The sequence below is a fragment of the Periplaneta americana genome, chromosome 11 (genome assembly GCF_040183065.1).
Source record: "Periplaneta americana isolate PAMFEO1 chromosome 11, P.americana_PAMFEO1_priV1, whole genome shotgun sequence".
NCBI classification, from domain to species: Eukaryota; Metazoa; Arthropoda; class Insecta; order Blattodea; family Blattidae; genus Periplaneta; species Periplaneta americana.
The window spans coordinates 111,706,432-111,723,367 of record NC_091127.1 but is presented as its reverse complement, the minus strand read 5'-3'; the positions used below and the strand labels follow the sequence as shown (position 1 = coordinate 111,723,367).

The 16,936-nt window shown below is 34.2% G+C and overlaps 1 protein-coding gene across 1 annotated transcript; it reads left to right on the top strand.

Annotated features, from left to right (window-relative positions):
- The first annotated feature begins 39 nt into the window (after positions 1-39).
- On the top strand, positions 40-10,173 carry mRpL19 (mitochondrial ribosomal protein L19). The gene is made up of 6 exons (XM_069839905.1): positions 40-195; positions 2,808-3,062; positions 6,643-6,777; positions 7,471-7,658; positions 7,977-8,131; positions 9,976-10,173. Exons 1-6 carry the CDS (start codon positions 126-128, stop codon positions 10,103-10,105), a joined length of 933 nt encoding a protein of 310 aa, XP_069696006.1. The 5' UTR covers positions 40-125; the 3' UTR covers positions 10,106-10,173.
- Positions 10,174-16,936: the final 6,763 nt, after the last annotated feature.

Below are 16,936 nucleotides of genomic sequence, written 5' to 3'. Positions count from 1 at the left end.
CTCGAGTGATACAAACATCGATGTAACTCGATGGATACTACAAGCCATCTAATCGATAAAACATCTCTCTTCGATGATCGTTGTTTAAATCGTTCACAAGAATCGATTCTATCGATGCAACACAAATGGCGCTTCTCTCATATGTTTGCAGACGGTTAAGCGTAGATTTAAAGTCATCATTATTTCAGAATTTAGGTAACTATGTTTACTACAAAGTAGGAATTCAGTGTATGCCTTTCGTTTTTTTAACTAGCGTACTAAGTTTCGAGTATAATTTTAATATGAATAAGACATTGAGAGTACTTAACCTAACATTATCTGATAATCCTACTTGTCTGTGGTGTAATAATCCTGATGAAGATCTGGAATACATTCTTCTATACTGTCCATCCATAAACCACAAAAGAAGTAAATTAAAATCATCAGTACCAGTTTCAGAAGACACAGCCCTGCAGTATATATTGACTACACCCCACTTCTGGCTACTAGCAACAGGCATCTATAATGAACACCGATCAAAATATCCCTAATTTCTCGTGAAAAACAACAACTGAATAGACTATAGTGGACTTTATGTTGTCAGCAAACAGCTGGATACATTAAGAAGATTGATAATTGATAACCTAACATTATGATCTGGTTAATATTCTGCATAGTAGAAAAGAATTGGTGGTCAAGAACCACCGGCCATTTACAAGGTATGTGACAAGGTTAGTTGAGGGGATATCAATGATTTAAGATCATTGAAATCTTTTCACATATTCCTCGGCCTCACGTCACTTAGTCCCTCAACTAAGTCACATACATACCTTGTAAAAGACCGGCGGTCCCTTGCTAATTACCGAATTGGTATTTTATTAGGGAAAATTTTAGAACATGGATTGCACCTACCAAATTATGTCTTAAAATAGGCCTACTAAAAAGAGCAGATTTGTCTGCGTTTGTCGAATGCGCATCGTTATATTTACGAAAAGGCACTTTTCAGTGCCAATAATTTATTTTGTGTGCACAAGGTTGGAATTTTGAAGTAAGAGGGAAAGGGTGCAATCCATGTTCTGGAGTTTATCCTTTTATGAGAAAATAATACCATGTATAATGTATAGATAAAACTTGAATAATATATGTAAGCACCATCGCGACACACAAAAACATAAGAAAACAAAAAATCATCAGTCTTTGTTCAGCAAGGCATAATGAAAGCCTAAACTAACCTAACCTGTCACATTCATATACAGTTCCACCAAGAGATTAGCAAAGTCTTGTATATTCGAGACTGAAAGCAGTCAGGAATGGTTGACATGTTGGGATTGTTTTATTAGGCTATAGGATATCGCTTAATTTTCGTCAAGTTTGACAAACGATTCTGACGTCACAACATGGCCGACGTAAACCAACACGACGAGTAAATAAAATTCACTGAGATATCACCTCAACTAACCCACTAACCTTCTCACATACGTCGACCTCATGTCACTGAGATATCACCTCAACTAACCCACTAACCTCACATAAGTTGACCTCATGTCATTGAGATATCACCTCAACTAACCCACTAACCTTCTCACATACGTCGACCACATGACATCACCCCATTCTCCAATCTAGCCAACATATATTCTCATAAACACACTACCGATATCCTATAGTCATATAGACCCGACATGTTCAGCTGTCTGTAGTCACCATTCACTGTTTATCTTCTTTACCATGTGAAAAGGAATAGCCCAGGGATCCTTAGAAGGTCGGCAGAGACTAAGTTGTTCAGTCGTTTCATATACCTTCTTAGCTGCTCGAAATCTGTCAGAGTTAAACACTTGGCCTGGCATATATGGGAGGACCAGAGTTTGTATTTTAGACTTTTACTTTGTTATAGAGGAAGAGTTCGTTCAGCAGATGTATTACTAAGCAATAGCAACAGAAGTTCGGACATACTATAGGCTACATCACCTTTGCAGCCCTCTCAATGTTTGCAGAACTTAGGAGCATAACAGCTAGTTTCCCTAACAACTCACAAATTTCTCAGGCTCGGAAGTCTGACGAGGAGCTTAAAAGTTTGTTGTCATCTCCTACTGGACTCCAACTCAAACTTATTGTTCTGGACGATTCTTTGGAGATATATTGTGATAGTATGTCCACCAAGTATCTGCATTCCTTAACTGAATTTTATCATACGAAGTAATAGGGACCCTAGGTTGTATCTAGTATCTGAGAACAAAAATCGTCATGTTTTAATTTTTGCAACGTCATTAAATGTGCTTATGGCAGATACCTATACATGAGGTTTTTCCCAGCTGTGGGGCAGATGCCGGGTGGTCTATGGCAAGTCCTCGGCCTCATCTCACTTCATCTCTCCAAAAAATTAGCCATCAATGAGGCTCAGTCAGCAGACTCGTTAGCCTGCTGATCCGGAGCTGTGCTCCAGTTTGGGTTAGATCCCCATTTGGTCTGATTACCTGGTTGGGTATTTTCCGAGGTTTTCACCTACCATAAGGCAAATGCCAGATAATCTGTGGCGAATCCTTAGCCTCATCTCACAACATCTCTCTAAAAATTGTAATGTTGTAAAATTTTGACTTGTTCCACATCTTAAAGCTTCAATGCTAATGTAAGATATCTATGGAACACAATAAATGAAATAAAATGACTATTTCATGCAAGAAAGACTGTATCTACTAATAGCAAAGGGTAAGGAATAGAACATTTTTATAAAAAAAAGAAAAAATAGGCTAATAGGTATACATCACTACTGCTAATAAACATGAACAAGTTATTTGTTAAGTATATTGCTATAAATTTCTTTCTTTTAGCCAATGTGGAACTCCGATGCCTATCATCAGTTGCTCCCTCATCTGCCAAGTCAGAAGAAACTCCTTCCGAACAAAAGAAGGAACAGTCATCTGTTGACACATATAAGAATGTTGTTCCATTGGAATGCAGATTTGTTTATCCCGAATTTCTGCCTGATCCCAAGATAGAATGGAGAAATGCTGTGAGGGAGAAGCTAGAAAGAATGGACATGATGAATCGCAGGGCTCAAATTGACATACCCGAATTCTATGTTGGTAAGTTTGCACTTTCCATTTTTTAAGAAAAGCCCACAGTGTGCAAACACTAGCAAAAATAAAATGTGAACCTATGATGCAATTAAACTTACGTATATGGATCTCGATGATGAGATTTTGTTGTCTAAATAATAATTCATAGTGTTCTGCCCAAGGGCAGGTATTTTACTACAAACCCAACATTCTCCAGTCTTTCCTGTTTTCTGCCTTCCTCTTTGTCTCCTCCTATGATCCATATATCTTGATGTCGTCTATCATCTGATATCTTCTTCTACCCTGAACTCTTCTCCCATTCACCATTCCTTCCAGTACATCCTTCAAAAGGTAGTTTCTTCTCAACCAGTGACCCAACCAACTTCTTTTCCTCTTTCTGATCAGTTTCAGTATCATTCTTTCTTAAGCCACTCTTTCCAACACAGCTTCGTTTCTTATTCTGTCTGTTCACTTCACACTTTTCATCCTTCTCTATAGCCACATTTCTGCAAAGTCGTTTAATGAGTCTGGCAATAAGTCCCAAAAACATTGTTTGTTGGTGAAAATCTCTAAAAATTGGTGCTTTGGACTCTGTTATTTGTTTCAACAGTGGATGTTGTAGTGTAGTTCTTGTTATAAAGAAAACAGATATTGAAATAAGTGAGAACATGAAGGTCTATGAGACATGGATATTAAGCATGTGGCTAAAGCTGAAAAAGCTGACGAATTAATGATCAAAAAAGGCAAGAATATAGAGGAGAACACAAAAAAGAAAATAAGAATACGCAGAAGTAGGATCAGAATAGTTATCACTCAAAAGAACACTCATAATGATAATTCAAAATTATTTTCTATAAATTTTTCAGACTTCTGGTACATATTTTGACGAAACTGTTGGAGATAGAAGTATGAATTTTGAGTAAGTTTCTGGGTATATACAGTGTTATTGTAACAGACATATTGAAATATTATTTTTACTTTTCATCCTTTTTACAAGAGAAAAATCCCATTTTTAAGCTGATAAACTTTGCCATATAGATGGATTGAACAGCAGTCTTGTATGTCAAAAACATCAGCAAAATGAGATTTCACTTGATCCTTATCAAATCAAAAAATCTTCCCTACAAACACATGGGTACAAACTTCACAAAAAGATATTTAAATACTATCTTCGTTTGTTAGAAATTTGTTATGTCCATTGCTGTGGAGTAACAGTTAGTATGTATGACTGTGAAACTAGCAGGCCTGGTTTCAAATCCTGGTTGGAACAAGTTACCTGGTTAAGGTTTTTTCCGGGGTTTCCTCTCAACCCATTATGAACAAATGCTGGGTAACTTTCGGCGCTGAACCTTGGACTCATCTCGCTAGCTCATCTTCAGCTCACTCAGATGCTAGATAACCATAGCAGTTGATAAAGCGTTGTAAAATAACCAATTAAAAAAATTAGGCATCTGTTCGGTATCAAGATATTAAAATGTTTTTCTTTTCACTTTCCTGTAAAACTGAATTTTTTTTGCATGAGTTTGCTGTGCAACAGCGATATGCCATTCAGCTTCAATATTAATAATAAATAATAAATGTTGAAAACTTCACACTACTCTGAAGTTTATAAAATGAAAAACATGTAGCTTTCTTCAGTCATGTCACAATTTAAAAGAAAAATATAAGAATATTAATAAGTTTATGGTAATAGACATTATACTGTATATCCGAAACATTCTTATGCAAATATAAAGTATAACATGTCCTTTATGAGAGCACAAATTTTGAAGAATATCTGTGCCTTAGAAACATACAGTTTACAGTCAGGTGTTTATGAAAGTTTTTTTTTCTTCTTTTTTTTTTTCTTGCATACCATAGCAACAAAAACCCCTTAATTGTTTAGATTTCAGTGTACCATATCTGAAAGAGATAGATATGGTTATTAAAATACCCATATTTATTTAAATAACAGGTGTAATAATAAATTAAATTTTTTTTTAATTACTGGTATTCCAAATGCAGAAGCATACGACATTGAAAGTATTTAAAATTGTCACTTGACTGGTTTTGGCTTAGGATAGTGAAGTATGAACATAACACCACATGAGATTCGATTAACAGAATTTCAAATGAAGTTCATGGAAAGAATTGTAGGATGTACAGTAGTGGCAAAAAAAAACCGGACCGACCCTTGTAGCTGATTTCAGAGCCTTGTTCACTCCAGAGCATGATAGACTGGTAACTAAGACTTTCGTGGTTCGGGAATCCTGCCTAGGAAGGAAAACTTTTTTTGTTTCTTATTCAAATTTATTCCCAATACTTTTCGATTGCTGGTAAAATTCATGTTCTGGGAATAATAAGTTAATTAATTAGTAAAATATCGCTGCAGTCGAAAAGTATTGGGAATAAATTTGAATAAGGACCAAAAAAAAAGTTTCCTTCCCAAGCAGGATTCGAACCACGAAAGTCTTAGTTACAGTTTGTCGTGCTCTGAGTGAACAAGCCTCTCAAATCAGCTACAAGGGTCAGTCCGGTTTTTTTGCCCTACTGTACACTTTTTCACCACTGATGGAATGAAGAAATGCTACAAGAATTAAAAATGAAACATACTTTATTGCTGTGAAAATTGTATAAGTAGCTACAAGTATAAGTACCCTATCATTCAAGAAATAGACCCTCTTTGAATGCCAAATTTAATTTTTTCATATGGTACATAGAGACCATAAGAGATTCAGAAGACCTCTAAAGAGATGACTGGACTCTTTAATGCACCAGTGAGTTATAATATTTCAGGGGGGATGATGCTGATATACTATGAATAAATTCTGTAGTTTAAAAATGTTGACAAATATGAGTTAATGTACATACCTAACTGTTTATAGTTGTTGTTGTTTTCTAATGCCAGGCATTTGACAATAAAGTCATTTGGCCTCTTACACTCCAATATTTTTCAAAGATATTGTCATGGTCAGCCACTGAAGCACAGATTTTGAGGTGTTCCGAATCCATTTCTAGATTTGAATTGCAGAATGGGCAGTTAGGGGACTGATATATTCCAATTCTATGCAGGTGTTGGCCAAACAGTCATGGTCTGTTGCGAATCTAAATGCAGCTACAGACAATTTGCGTGGTAAATCGGGAATTAACTGTGGATTATGATGCAGAGAGTTCCATTTCTTCCCTTGAGATTGTGTTCTCAAATTTTTTTTGTTGAAGTCTAAGTATGTAGATTTAATAAATCTTTTCACAGAGTAATACGTAGATTTAGTAACAGGTCTGTAAGTAGCAGTGCTAAAGCATCCGCATTCTCGTTTCCCAGTATTCCACAATGAGATGGTATCCATTGGAGTACAATTCTTTTATTGAGTGTTATTAATTGAGAGAGCATTTTAGTTATTTCTACTATTTGAAATGAAGATGTGTCTAGAGACTATTGATAGAATAGCTGCTTTGGAGTCTGACAATATAACTGCATTCTTAAATTTATTGATGTGGCATAGAAGATTCTTGATACTTTCACTTATTGCAATGATTTCTCTATCAAAACTTGTTGTTCCATATCCAAGAGATCTATAAAGTGAGAATAGACAGAACTGTTTATAGTAATTATGTTTATTTGTTACAGGGAGTATCATGGCAGTGACTGCTTCCAATCCACATGCACCTGATAAATCAGGTCGCTTTGTTGGAATCTGCATTCAGCGAGGAGGTTGTGGGTTGCGGGCATTCTTCATACTGAGAAATGTGATTGACCATCAGGGTAAATAAATAATACTCCTTTCATTTCAAAATGTGATATAGAAACGATTGCGGCATATAGGATTATCATGCATACATGGATCCTGATTGTTGCCGTAATATGTACAATATTAAAACTGGCAGCTTATACAAATGATGTTATTAGGTTGTACGAGAATAAAACAATGATTTTAAAATGCCATGTTTGCTCTTTCACCCTACTAGAGACTCCTGCATCTGTACCATATTTGGTGCCAACTTTAAAAAGTACATGTCATACACTTTCAAATGTATATATTAAATTTTCTGTGTTGGAGCATTTTCGACAGAAAAAAATAGTTCCCATGACTTATGAATCAACCCTAGTATATTTGAGCATTACAAACTTTATGTAATAGCAGAGCAAAATGGTCGGGTGTATAGGTTTGTCTTCATGGCACTGTAACCAATACTTGAAACGTTATATAGTGGTGCACACTTAAAATTGGTACTGAGTGTAATATTAGAAACATAGAGCTCAATATCATTGAAGGATTTGGGGCAATAGCACTAGGTATGAGTTTTTAGTTTAAAATTGTATTTTATCACTTTCACGGAGTTGTAAACTTTCTTTTTTACAGTACTATATAAAGTTTAAAATTTCAAAAACTATGCTCACAAAAGTTTGTTATGGCATAATGCACATATTTGTACTCACTAAGTTGATGTTGCTCAGGAATGGAGATGTTCTACGAAATGTACAGTCCAGTTATCCAGAAGATTGAAGTGCTGCGGCTGGAGAAGAGACTAGATAATGAGCTCATGTATTTACGTGATGCTCTGCCAGAGTACAGCACCTTTCCCCTGGACATGGAGCCTGAGTTTCTTCCTGAAGGTGCTCCCGTGCCAGTCAACCCTATCAAGGTTAGTGGTTCTGGAGTCCACAAGAAAACTAGTTATTTCTTTGGTTTGTTTCTTTCATTACACCATCTCTAGATTGGACAGCCAATGAGTTAATTATAGTTTCTTTTTCTTCCTTTTTTTTTGGTAGTAGTCTCATTGAGACATGAATTCTTGGACACAATGCAGTCCTAAATAGGCAGTCCAATGCTTTGACCAAGAAGAGAGCTTCAACCTCTGCTGCTAAACCAGACTCCTGTATTGACCTTCCCCTGAGTACTTTTAATGTGCAATTTAATGTCCCACAAACTGTAATAAAAAGGATGGATTTTCTTATTTCAGGTGAAGATGAAGCCTCGACCATGGTTAGAACGTTGGGAGAGACAAGATCTACAAGGAGTAGATAATATTGAGTCATACGTCTCAAAATGGCGACTCAAGAGAGCTGCAGCAGTAGCCACGCCATGGAATAAATATGATCTTATGAAGGAGTACAGGTGTGCCAGACCTTTCTTCTATTCTTGTATCTTTTACCTTCCTAGCAGTACCTCTATCGATTCGTGTCATTCCATGTTATATAGTGCGACCAAGCATACACCCATGGCAAAATACTGAACTAAACATCTTATGTCATTTTTGGCAATTGGAAAGTGCATGTAACATCATACCTGCCAATCTACGAGAGATGAGACTTTGGTACAGGATGTTTATTATTATTATTATTATTATTGTTGTTGTTGTTAAATTGCCATGGAACAAAAACATAACATCTAACACAAATTTGAGAGATTGTGTTAATCTGAGAGAGAAGAAGTCGTGAGCTAATTGTGGGTGATTTGCACATTATAGAGTATAGTTACTATGGCTAGTCTGATAAGACTAAAAACGCACTTTATGGACACAAACATAGATTTTAGGATTTATAGGACTTTATGGTTATTTTAGCATTTTAGGTCCTATAGAATTTTAATTGGGGGATCCCGTGTACGTAAAATGTAGAGATATCTTAATAAGGTATGTCTAGGACGTAGCAAACAAAATAGTTATAAAACTAGAAATCTATTAAAAACTCTATGTAAATAATATTTCCGTCTGTGGTTTATTTACTTCAAAATATTTTATTTTGATTTGTTTTTATTGACAAACGTTTTCTCTCTACTTGAACATCTTCAGGTCTTAAAATTAGAACACGAAACAAGTTAACAATTTAAATACACAGAATAGTCAACAGAACTGTGGCAACCGTCTCTCACGTCAAATTGTACATGTTCAGCAATAATATAGTCACTTTGTAATCTTTTTAAAAAAAGATTCAACATTTTAGAATTTGATTTTAACACATATATGAAAATGTACAAAATCTCTAAAATTGGCAAAAACAATGTAAATGTACTTATATTATTATTTCCACTGAAATAAGTCTTAAGACTAGTTATGAAGGATGCATATTAGCAAGTAAACACTTCTTTAAGACATTTTAATCTTGATTGTAACTTGTATATTTTTAGATTAATATTTTTGACATAAATTATTTCTTATTGTATCCTTGACTTCTTTTTCCAAACTTGAACAGTATGTCATATAAATTATGCCTAATATATAAGCAATTACTTTCGTGTTATGTATGTATTTAAATTGTTAACTTATTTCATGTTCTAATTTTAAGACCTGAAGATGCTCAAAGTAGAGCGAAAATGTTTGTCAACAAAAAAAAAAAAATTAAAATGAAATACTTTGAAGTAGATAAGCCACAGACGGAAATATTATTTGCATAAAGTTTATTATCTGGCTTATCAGAACCATAATGTCTATAAAATAGAAATCCATTCCCTAATTACAACATTTGATTTCCTACCAAGTTCATGTCGTTTGTAGCTGTTGCATAATTGACAATTGTTATGGCATTACATTCCCTAAAGAAGGGGAGGATGCCTATTTGAAGAAACACCTTATAATTATTACTACCAGCTCAAGGCCGCAATTTAAACCATTACTATATTATAACATACTCCCATTGACTCATGATCACCTGTATTAGTTTGTGACAATTACTATATAATCGAAATATCACCTGCACTTCTTTACAAAAATATTGCTTCTAAAAATTGGATGTGCATCTTATTCAAGCCTTTCATATCATAGTCTCATACATACATTGTTCCAGAGGGCAGGTGATATTCTGGATTATACAATATTTTGAATCAGCATATGTATATTAACTGTTTTAAATGGATAATACTTGTTATTTCTATCACTTTAAGAAGTTATTTTATTATATTTCATTTGTAACTACATAGCACAAATTGACCTGCAAAGCTGATTCCATAATATTCTTTTCTAGGGAATCGATACCAGAAGAAGAACAGATAGAGATATTTTCAGATGTTTACTCCCAGCTTCATCAGTTAGAGGTGAAAACGAGAAAGATGAAGAGGAAAAGAACATTTGTGAAGCCAAAAAAAACAGGATAGCTTGTATTTGTTGATCGTAAATAAAATAGAATTATGAATTTTCATTAAATAACTGCAGTTAAAAATAATAGCATTCAATTGTTATCGCATGATTTAAGTGTCTGTAATTAAATCCTTCCTATCATGTTCCTTACATACACTTATATAAATAAGCATTCAGTTGTTATTGTATGATTTATGTGTTGGTAAATCATCATGTTCCTTACATACTCGTACACTTATATAAATAAATTGCATAGAGAAAACTGTTATTTCATATTTTACACAGAGAAAGGTCAATGTCCAAGTATTTTGTGCATTTGACATTTAGGAAGGTAATACAATGGAATATCAATTATCATCATCATCATCATCATCATTAATTTTTTCACAGAACCTGCAATGGTTGTCGAAAATATATTAAAAAGCGGGGATTTTCTCTTTTTGTTCAGAAAAAGTTCTCTGTCAGATTGCAGCTGACGATAGTGATGATTTACAGGAACATGAGAAGTCTTGGACAAAAGCTTTTGTAGATCACTTAAAAAAGTCTCGTATTGAGGAAGCAACTAAGAATACAGAAACATCAAAAACAACTTGTAAGACTCGTTTGAATTTGATGCCGAGTAAGGGAATGGTCGTGGTAGATTTTGAACAGTAGTCTACAATAGTAGGGGCCACAGGAAATGAAGAACAGCAAGAGGTGATGATTCTGAATATTATAGTGATGATGAAGTAGCAAGGAAAGAAAACGAGGAAAGTGAAGAAGAAATGGAGGAAAGTGAAAACTATCAGAAGGAGAATTTGTTATAGTAAGATTTCCAATGAAGAAAAGGAATAGATATTTTGTTGTCAGAATGGAGACAGAAGTTGTTAGGGATTTGCATGAAGTTAATTTTCTAAGGAAAAAGGAAACTGAGGTTTATACACACTCTTCATTTTCCCGGAGATAGAAGACATTGCGGAAGTGGAGGAAAGTGATATAGTTCGCAAGGTAGAATATGTTGTTGTTTTCTAATGCCAGGCGTTTGACAGTAAAGTCATTTGACCTTTTGCACTCCAATATTTTTCAAAAATATTATCATGGTCAGCCAATGAAGCACAGATTTTGAGGTGTTCCGAATCCATAGAATAGGTAGAATATGAAACCCTACAAAGTGCTAATCGTTGCTCGGTAAAATAGTTATTTTTTTGTAATTTTATTTACTATATCTAATAATGTCTTTAGTTTTGTAATTGTGCTGAAACATTTTGTATTAGGCTATATAAAAAGAACTAGGCTTTTTTTTTTTTTTTTTAGTGTGCAATTCAAATTTTTAAAATAACTTTGTACTTGAATTATCAAAATCTTTTTTTAAAAACTTAAAATTGTGATCGCATTCACCCACATTAGAAGCTTAAAACAACTTTCAGTGGAAAATAAATGAGTAATTGGAACCACCCATAATATGAAGCTGACACCGATCAGATTATTATTGCTTCAAACCAGCATTGTTGAAATTGAACGACGACGATATTTATGTTAACTTCATTATCATAGCCTATGCTAAGGATATTATATTTAATTTTTCATCACTAATAACAAAAAAAAAAAAAAACAACAAAAAAAATCATATGTCACCTGCTTTTACGGTACAGTATCTTGAGAAGTTAAAAACAGCTATAGTGGTAGTGAGCATTGTGAATGGTTTCTTCTCCATTCCCATCCATCTTGGTCTAAAATACAGGAGATTCTGACAACAACTTTGCCTTCAGATGTCTCTAAACATGTTACATCAGATTCGAAAGCAAAAACAGTTCTCTTTGACCAATGACAGTGTATCAAAGAAGTTATTGTAGTGCAGCTACATGATTAGAACACCAACAATGTCCCAGCTTCTGAGCATTGGGTGGATTACTATCTTCACAAAAATGAACGATCAAAATATATTCCTTTTGAGCTATCAAAAGTTAAAGTTAATTTCCATGATGAACAATTCTGGATCTCTGAAAAGTCTCAATTAAACGTTTCTACTCTCAGATCCGTGGTATAATTAGAATAAATTTTAATTACAAGTATCTTGAAATTTATGAGTTATTACCAGGCAGCAAAACTTGTTGCCTGATGAAACAGGTTTGCTGTTAAACGTACCAACGCTCTACCAACTGAGCTACCCGGGAACTCTACCAGACACCGATCCAACTTTTCCCTCTATATCCACAAACCTCAAAGTGGGCTGACAACCATCAAGCAACCAACATTGAGTGCACTCTGTGTGACTTAAATTGTGGTTTTCTGTTAGTGAACAGTGAATCTGTATTATGGAAATCAAGCTTTCAGGTGTAACTCCCTGTAAAGTTGATTTGAATAATTTCGAGGGAAAAATTGTTCCGGGGCTGGGCATCGAACGTGGGACCTTTGGTTAAACGTACAATGCCTGCCCCCAGAACAATTTTTCCCTCGAAATTATTCAAATCAACTTTACAGGGAGTTATACCTGAAAGCTTGATTTGCAGGTTTGCTGTTACTTTACTATAGGCATGGGTTTGTTTACTTGTGTGTGAGTAGAGTCATGGTCAGTGGTGGAGAGGGATAGTAGAGACCACAGATTTTCGCATAATGATCTGAAGTTTAGTGGAGAATGAATATAGTAATTTCTGGTAATGTAGGGGAGCCGGTAGGCAAATAAATGAACCATTTCAGTTTGGACTTTAAGACTGAAATATAAGAATTATTTAAGCATGCCAGTAAACTGGTGATTTAGAAAATTGACAAAATACGAATTACAGGATTCAATTCAAAGGTTTGGGATCAGGCAATTAATAAATGGGGGGGAGGGGAAGATGGAAGGCTTTTAGCTATAAATACATAAATTGTACAAGCATGGAAAGGTAAAGATATAATTGGTTTTGTGCTCTATAAAAAACTTCGTTTAATATGATCATGGCAGTGCAGTCCATTATCAGTATTACATTTACAAAAATGGTAGAGAATTTGTTTTTAACCATGAGTGCTATTCTTAATTTCACATCATGAAACAGTGATGTTATTGGATATGACAATACAATGTTGCCCTACATCACTGGAAACGAAAGTTATTAGTAGGGAACGGATTTTCATGTAAATATTTCATTTTCCTTATAACTAACTAACTAACTGTAACTAAGGCAACGATCATTTGTATATGAAATTTTATTTCACACAAAAATACATATTTTTGTAATATTTTTATGTAAGTACTTACAAATGGCTTTTAAAGAACCCGGAGGTTCATTGCCACCCTCACATAAGTTGCCATCAGTCCCTATCCAGAGCAAGATTAATCCAGTTTCTACCATCATATCCCACCTCCCTCAAATCCATTTTAATAGTATCCTCCCATATACGTTTCGCCTCCCTAAAGGTCTTTTTCCCTCCGGCCTCCCAATTAACACTCTTATATGTATTTCTGGATTCGCCCATACGTGCTACATGCCCTGCCCACCTCAAATGTCTGGATTTAACATTCCTAATTATGTCAGGTGAAGAATACAATTCTCCTGTAACTTCATCCCTCTTAGCCCCAAATATTTTCCTAAGACCTTATTCTCAAACATCCTTAACCTCTGTTCCTCTCTCAAAGTGAGAGTCCAAGTTTAATAACCATACAGAATACCCGATAATATAGCTGTTTTATAAATTCTAACTTTCAGGTTTTTTTGAAAGCAGACTGGATGGCAAAAGCTTCTCAACCGAATAATAATAGGCATTTTCATTATTTATTCGAGTGTCATTATGTAAATATATATTTTAAATAATTTAGCTATAAATACATAAATTATTTTTTGTTCTAATTTTTTAATTCAATCCAAAAACTCGTACTGATACATAGTACATATTAATGAAAACACAATGTGAATTAATTTTTTTCTTAAATGTATTGCATTGTAACCTTCACTACACGTGATGTCTTCCACTCACAAAGGGGAATCCCTTATCTATGAAATGATGGCTGACGAAATGCATTCGACTCGAGTATTCTCCATTGGAGGCATTGACTTGATTCATTCAACCATTTATGCAGTACCGATACTGGTACCGGTACATAAGTGAAGTGATTGGTGATGTAATGCCGAAAGTGAAGTCAATATTCATTCATTTCCATTTGCAGCAATATGTTGTTGAATTTAGTGTAATTTTTACAAGTGACGTAAAAATTATATTCTGTCAAAAATGTGGGAAATCTGTAAATGCAGATCAGTGATCTTTCTGTAAGTCTTGCAGTATTTAGCAGATAATAAACATAAAATGCCTGCTTCACGTGCAATCTCTAGACAAGTTCTTTTAGGTGAAGCAACTTGCTCTTCACATATTCCATTTCTGGATATTACGCAGATTTATGTAAAGCCTTTTTTTATCTGATATTCCTTTACATAATTGAAAAGTCCAGAACTTAGAAAGTTTCTTACAAAATACACAAATTTTGAAACATCAGAAAAATCAACATTAAGAAAAATCTATGTCTCTGCGTGTTATGAAGAAATGCTAGGAAAGATCAGAGCAGAATGTGAAAATAAAAAAAATATATATGGGTAAGCATGGACGAATCTCCAGACTATAGCGGTAGAAAAGTCGGAACATTGTGGCAGGTGTGATAGAATATAATGAAATAGTTTCCAAGCGGTGTTTTCTATTAGCATGTAGAGAAATATCAGCATCGAATCATGGAACGATGGCTCACTTATTCAATTAATCTCTCACCTTTTTCTGGCATCATGCATTGTTCCGAGATAACTGACATCGGTTTGTGATGGAAAACTTGGAAAAATTCTTCACTGTTTGCAATAGTGAGCTATTGAACCCACCACTGTCTCAACTTGATTGATAAGTGATTTTTATAATACATACCGGTACTTAAAATTGTGTGATATTGAAAAAAAAAATTTTACAATTTTTGTACATATTTTCCATTTTCTTTTACTACATAAGAAAGTAAATGCTTTCAAGTTTTTCCAGCACATAAAAATCCGTTCCCTAATCATTAGTTTTTCTAATGGGTATACATCTGTAAACAGTTTTCACTTAGTATGGCACCATTCCAAAAGTAGCATGGGCAACAGCTCAGCATTGATTCAGCACATCAGCTTCTGGCAATAAAATCTCGCGACTTATTAATATTACATTACAATGTAATTTACTGGCTGGTATTGTGGACTGCTGGAAATATAGCACAATATTTTTATACGATTTCTTTCTAATATACATATCATAAATGAAGATTTGTTATTCTAATTTGTATTGCATTGCCATCAATTAAACCGAACTGCACTAAAGGGAAGTCAGTTTAATAGTAATGCTCTAACCTGACGTTCCTTCAGCTTGTATCATCTATGCTATGTAACACTAAACTTTCCCACACTTGATCCAGGGGAATAGTTCACACTATTTCCAGCAGTCGCTTTTGATCTAAAACAGTAAAGACTGACGACATTTACCTAAGCAAAATCTGTTTCCAGGTGAATGCTCTGTATTCTGCTGTACCTGAGAAAAGCACTGACAAGTCTAAATATTTAAACTTCTACAATCTGGAAAACTTATATATTAAAAAATGAATCAAAAGATAAAGTATATAATGTAGTCCTTGCATGTATTATTAAAGGAAAAGTGTACACTATCAAATTTTGACTGATATGTGACTGTGTACTCACATTTAATACACATAATAGTGGTCAGTTTTCCTACAGCATTAAATTACACGGAACTGATCTCAAAGAATCTACTAACACAAAGTTTCTTGGTTTAGAGTTGGATAAAAACTCAAACTGGAAAACACACATAGAATATATTACCTTTAATTTAAGCTCTGCCTGTTATACATTAAGATCCTTATCCTCTTTTGGAGATATAAACACACTTTAACAGTTTCTGCTGCATTTGTGATCAGGTGTTGCTATCTTCCCAAAGCAAAAATATCATCCCTATAAATAAGAATAGCTTACAAGCTTTACTCTGGGTGCAGATTAGAAGATCAGCACTACAATTGCAAGGGCGCCTACAAGATCCAATCTCAGTGGTAGCAAGATGGTCAGAAAATCCATTTGAATGGACGAGGAGAGAGAAAAATGAACATGAAAAATAGCCAGTTCTGAAATCTAATTACCTTGCGCACACATACATAGTTCAAAGCACTCGTTTTTGTTTAATTATTTACTGAGGATTTGAGAAAACATGTATCGAACACAGAGAAAAAAAATAATAATAAAAAATAAAAATCTCATGGCAGGAGTTTTTGTCAAAGCAGTATTGATGGTTGCAATGGACTGATCAGCGAGTTTCAAACCATTTCTAACCTCTTCCACACAAAGATGCAAATACATGGTTCCAACAATTAGAATATAGAAGTCTATGCAAAACACCAATTAACCGTATGCCTGCAGCATGCATGTATGGTGCATTATTAAAAAGATAAAACTACAAATTGACTTCTATGAATTCCAATATGAGTCACTAGATCAAGTCTACTCATATTTGCATTGCTATGTTCAATTATTTGTATTTTCCAAAGACGATGTTTTTAATTAAAATTGCCCAGTGGACATTCTAAAGTCTATGTTTAATCAATTACTACAAATACGTCATATTCTTTTGTATTTTGATTTAATTAAATTTAAATTTTCTTCAGCACACATGAGAAAATATTTCCTAGAAACTGATGTAATAAGTGTAGATGTTGCTATCCATTCATTCAAATGTCTATTTCGAAAAATATGAAGTGGAATATCTGCAGGATTGAATGCTTTTATCTTTGCTTGACATTTTCTTCAAAGTTTGTCATATGCCACCACATCTGAAAGTAGGTACTAATGGATAGTTTTATACCAAAAGTTTTTGGTGAA